The 5,920-nt window shown below is 44.8% G+C and overlaps 1 protein-coding gene across 1 annotated transcript; it reads left to right on the top strand.

The window, feature by feature from the left end:
- The first annotated feature begins 4,220 nt into the window (after nt 1-4,220).
- On the top strand, nt 4,221-5,174 carry LOC130483255 (olfactory receptor 13H1-like). The gene has a single exon (XM_056856020.1). The coding sequence runs from the start codon at nt 4,242-4,244 to the stop codon at nt 5,172-5,174; it is 933 nt and encodes a 310-aa protein (XP_056711998.1). The 5' UTR covers nt 4,221-4,241.
- Nucleotides 5,175-5,920: the final 746 nt, after the last annotated feature.

The following is a 5,920-nucleotide window of genomic DNA, read 5'->3' as shown; positions in this document are numbered from 1 at the left end:
AAGTGCCTTGGGGAAAGCACGCACGGTGCTTTGAGAGAAGATGCATACAGTGTCTTGAGTTCTCGAGATCAATCTGAATTGCCCCAGTGATCTCTCAGTTTTATTAAGGAATGTTACAATGGATAGCAAGGGTCAGTCAGTGATCACACAATAGAACTTAGGCAAGGCATACCACAATTAATGATTAATGAGATCAAGGCATAGCGAAGACAATGACACATTCCATCCTTGTAGCCAGCAATCCTTTGAGCAAACATACATAGAATGATGAGATTAAAAGAAGCTAATCCCTTTAAGGCTGCTACTGAGGTCATTAGGTCACTATACAGTCAGTAGACTTTGGCCAGGAGCATTTCCATAGACCTAGAATTTATTGTGACCAATATTTCAATATGGCAAGGATCAGAGTTCTGTGGAACCAATATTAAAATGGCAAGGGTGTGCCCTGCTGCCAATTAACTTGATTTCATAAATCCCTACAATCTGAAAAACACCTAAGAATTAAGCAGTAACAATTACCAATGGGAACAAAAGAAGGGGGCAAATAAAAATATACAAGCCTATCTTGGAGAAACTGGAAGTCATGGAGGGCCCGGCGGAAGGAAGAAAAGGGAAGGCCAGGGACTTGCTGCATTGCTGCATACCAGGCAATCAGAGGGAGGTAGAATTAGGGTTGCCAGCTCCGAGTTGGGAAATACCTGGAGATTTTGGGGGCGGAGCCTGGGGAGGGGAGGGTTTGGGGAGGGGAGGGACTTCAATGTCATAGAGTCCAATGGCCAAGGTGGCCATTTTCTCCAGGGAAACTGATCTCTATCGGTGGGAGGTCAGTTGTAATAGCGGGAGATCTCCAGCCACCACCTGGAGGTTGGCAACCCTACGTGTGGTCCATGCACACGCAGAGTTTTTTCTGACAATGAAGTGGCAGGTAATGGAAGATGCATGCCACATGTGCATCATCCATCCATATTTGTTGTCATTTAGAGAGGCTTGCACACCCTTCCCATTTGCGATGATTGACTAGGCACCCTCCTTATGCACATGGCTACATATCGAAAGGGAGAAAGATCCCTCTAAGGGTTAGTTGTCAGATCTTTAATGGTAGGAAGATGGTGCCTTTAGAAATGTCAATTAAAGTATATACAGAAAACACAATTGTGTAACAATTAAAAATTTTAGACAATTGTTTCCCTGGCAAATTTACCATAGTTAGTTGTTTGCATGTTTTGGTTGGCAGTACATTTTCAGACTCTGTGATCAGTGCACAAAAATAGTATTCTCATAAGTAGGGGGTGAACCTACTTGCATGGCATCAGGGAATGAAAATGGTACTCTACAGATCAAATGGATATGTCCTCTACAACCATCAAAACTCTCTTCTACAAGTTTTTCCTTTGAACCCCTGAATAACCTTTGAGTTTGATCTACCTTAGAGATTACCTAACAGCCAGTTTGTTTCATCAGAATTGGGCTTGTTTCTTTTGCTCTAGCGGGACTTACCATAATGAAGACAAATATTCAAAAGCCACTAGAGAACAGGGCTAATTTAGAAGTCAATCCTGGTGATAGATGGTTAGAAGAGATGCCCTGATATAGTGGAGTATTCCACTTGGCGTCCAGCTGTGAGAAGGTTCATCTCTTGAAAGGAGCCATTTAGAGATTCCTATTTAGGAGTCTAGTTGTGATGTTTTAAAAAAGGAAATGTGTTTTCTATCGACCATGGTATTACCCTCGCTGGGTAGATTTTACAGAAGGATGAATTAATCTAACGATCTCAAAGGCTGAGAAGAATGGTGTTCCTTCCTCCCACCCAGTACTTATACCGTATGTCGTCCAATGGACTGAACATCCAGATCTTCTATTAGAAGTATTATCTGCTTTTGAAACCTGCACCGTTGGTTCAGGCAAGTATTTTAACAGGTCTGTTAATGCAAACATCCCCAGTTTGCTGCCCTGCAGAACACTGCTGGCTGTGGAAGCAAGACAACTGAAACTGCTGTTCATTTTAACTAGTGAATACAGAATTAATACCGTCATATGAGGTGCTCAACCCAAGAGGAAAGGGTATTGTAAGCAAGGTACGTTTATTTTTTATCTATTTATTTAAGTTATTTACACGCACACAATTGCTGCTTTTAAAAATGGGGACTTGATATCCATCAATGCGCAAGTGGAAACACAGACCTAGCGCAGTTTTGCTTTCGCGACATGTTAGGCAGCACCTAGCCAGAGCGGTGTAGTGGTTAAGAGCGGTGGTTTGGAGCGGTGGAGCCTGATCTGGAGACTGGGTTCGATTCCCCACTCCTGTACATGAGCGGAGGAAGCTAATCTGGTGAACTGGATTTGTTTCCCCACTCCTACCCACGAAGCCAGCTGGGTGACCTTGGGCTAGTCATGCTCTCTCAGCCCCACCTACCTCACAGGGTGTCTGTTGTGGGGAGGGGAAGGTGACTGTAAGCCGGTTTGAGTCTCCCTTAAGTTGTAGAGAAGGTTGGCATATAAAAACCAACTCTTCTTTTTCTTGCATATATTGTAGTGCCCCAGAATCTGGTTGCATATGATCTTGCACAAGGAAGAAAATGACACTGGAACCAAACCTATGAAAGTTCTGTTCACAAATCACCTGAAGTCATTACCTAATTTAGCGCTGAGTTTTTTGTTGGTCAACACGTGGGGGGGGAAATTAATGGGAAGCTGGAGGGGAATAAACTTGTCTCCAAATTCCTAGGATGACTTTGATTGTAAGCATATTGTTAATCAATTGTGTGAATCCCCAAATTCAACAAACAATATTATTCAATGTAACTATTAACTATTTTTAAAGGGCACCTTTTAATATCTCCATTCCTTTCATATCCTTTTGTATTGTGCCTTTTTATGCCAATGAAGGAATGATTGATTCATTGAATCCCCAAAATGTCCTTATTATTTCAAAGCAGCTAAAACATCAGAGAGAGAGAGGTTTGCAGAAGCCAGAGATCCCCAAGCATGAACCCAACTCACAGTGAAGTGGTTGAAGCCATCAGTTTCAATCCTTGAGATTAATGGGGCTGTGGAACAGATTGTCACCTCCTAGGGCGTTCCTGGGGGAGCAGCTGCCGTGAGGCAGCTTCCTCACCCCTTTCGCCCCGGGAACGCCCCCTCACGCCGCGGTGGGGCTGCACCACCTTTTCTGGTGGTGTGGCCCCATTGGAGGCAATGGGGGATTTCCCCCTTTTTCTCAAACGCTTGCTCTGCAAAAGCCTCTGAGGGGGGCAGCGCGACGGCCCTGCTCCCGGCCACCATGGATCTCCCCCATTCCGGACTGGGCTGCCTGTTTGAGGGTAGCCAACTTCTTAAAAATCTCTCTTGCCCCTGTATCTTTAAGGACAGCTATTAAGAGGTAAAATTCTTCAAGGCAAGACACACATAAGCATTCTCAGGTGCTCTTTGTACCTGGACCACAACAAATAAAAGATATTGTTAATGGGTAAGACATTCTGATTTAAACAAGGCTTTATCATTCTGTTTCTTCTTTGTTTTTGTTGTCCCTCTCCAAGGCTGTTCTATTCTGGGTCTCTAAATTCACCTTTTGGCATCTTAAGAGAGGAAGCCAGGCTGATTTTGTATTGCCATGATTTTTGGGTCAAGTCTAGCAACTATTCCCCTATATTTCTGCATATATTTTTGACCCACTTAAATAATATAATGCGAGCAGGAGTTAGTGTGACGCAAGGACCACAGAGACCTAGATTCAAATGCCGAACCTGAAAATAAAAGGAGGGAATAGAGAACGTTGTGCGCTACCCTAAACTCCTTGGAAGAAGAGGAGGTCCAGAAACATACTAGAGAGACTTCAAGACCAATATACTTTTGTAGGGAAATCACTGATGTTCCACAAATGTACTTTCTTTTCCTATTAATTGAATTTTATTGATCTTAATGGATATTTCGTGGCACTATCTCAACCATATTTCAATCTATCCCAGTGATATCCAAGATATGCTGTTAGGATTGCCAGATCCTTCTTTTCCACCGGTGGGAGGTTTTTGGGGCAGAGCCTGAGGAGAGCGGGGTTTGGGGAGGGGAAAAACTTCGATGCCATAGAATCCAATGGCCAAAGAGGCCATTTTTCTCCAGGGGAACTGATCTCTATCGGCTGGAGATCAGTTGTAATAGCAGGAGATCTCCAGCTATTACCTGGAGGTTGGTAACCCTATATGCTGTGTATTTCTTTCACAGGGAAGAAAATACCAAAGATCAATATGGGGGATAGCAATGCAACCATGGTGACCGAGTTCATCTTGGTTGGGATGTCCAATTACCCCAGGGCTCAGATGGTGATGTTTGTGGTTTTCCTCATATTCTACATGGCCACACTCTTTGGTAACACCCTTCTCATTGTCCTGATCATTCTGACTCCTGTTCTGCACACGCCGATGTACTTTTTCCTCTGCAACCTCTCCTTCTTGGACATGTTCTACACCACCTGCAGCATTCCGCAGTTACTAGTCAACTGTTTCTTCCGCCGGCCCACCATCTCCTACACCAGATGCTTAACGGAGATGTACGTCGGTCTCTTTCTTGGCATAACAGAGTGTTTCTTGCTGGCTGTCATGGCGTACGACCGCTTTGCTGCCATTTGCAATCCCTTGCGTTACAATGTCATCATGAGTTGGAAGGTGTGTTTCCAGTTGGCGGCCATGTCTTGGGCAGGGGCCTTCGTGCTGACCCTAATCCCCAGTCAGTTTCAACCAACTCAGTTTTGCGGACACAACATTATCAACCACTTCACTTGCGAGATACAGGCGCTCCTCAAGCTGGCCTGCTCGGACACACGCAAGATGGAGATGGTCCTCATGATCAACAGTGTTATTGACCTGGCTGTGCCCTTCAGCTTCATCTTGGTGACCTACGGGCGCATCGGCCAAGCCGTTCTACGCATGCATTCAGCCAAGGGACGAGGCAAGGCTTTTTCAACCTGTGGGTCCCATCTGGTGGTGGTCAGCATCTTCTACGGCTCGGCCATCTCCATGTACTTGCGGCCACAAGGCAAGACCTTCTCGGACCATGACAAATTTGTCTCCCTGTTTTATGGAGTGGTGACCCCGATGCTCAACCCTTTGATTTACAGCCTTAGAAATAAAGATGTGAAAGGAGCTTTTTGGAGACTGCTTGGGAAGAAAATGTCTGAATGAGGAATTTGCCCTCCTCTCTGTCCATTCGTCCCATCTACACAAAAACATTTTCCTTCCTCTTTTCCCTTTTTTCTTTCCTTTCTCTCTTTCCATTTGCCAATTTTTCAACCTGGATTCTTCCAACCTTTTCAAGTAGCCCACCAATCTTTCTGGGGAGCCAGCATGGTGTAGTGGTTTGGAGCAGTGGACTCTGACCTGGAGATCTGGGTTTGATTCCCCACTCCTCCACAGGAAGCGGCAGAGGTTAATCTGGTGAACTGGATTTGTTTCCCCATTCCTCCACATAACACCAGCTTGGTGACCTTGGGCTAGTCACGCTCTCTTGGTTCCACCTACTTCACAGGGTGTTTGTTGTGGGGAGGGGAAGGGAAGGTGATTATAAGCAGGTTTGAATCTCCCTTAAGGGGTAGAGAAAGTCAGCATATAAAAACCAACTCATCTTCTTCTTCTTCTTCCCTTTCAGATGACACTAAGTAGGACCACACCAGAAATCTGTACTGTTTTTGCGAAACAGACTTTAGTTGTTATACCCTTATCGGTCGCTTTTTCACTTCAATAAAGTGCTCGACTTACAATTTCATGGGTAAAAACAAGAACAAAGAAATAGGTATCCCAAGGAGGAAGTTCCCGAGGTTGTGAAGATCCATAGAAAAGGCCCAAACGATCTGATTCAGATAGGGTTGCCAATTCCAAGTAGGGAAATTCCTGGAGATTTGGGGGCAGAGCCTGGGAAGGGTGGAGTTTAG

This window comes from Euleptes europaea, chromosome 1 (assembly GCF_029931775.1).
Source record: "Euleptes europaea isolate rEulEur1 chromosome 1, rEulEur1.hap1, whole genome shotgun sequence".
Lineage (NCBI taxonomy): Eukaryota > Metazoa > Chordata > Lepidosauria > Squamata > Sphaerodactylidae > Euleptes > Euleptes europaea.
The sequence above is the reverse complement of the archived record's forward strand: the minus strand, read 5'-3'. Positions and strand labels throughout refer to the sequence as shown.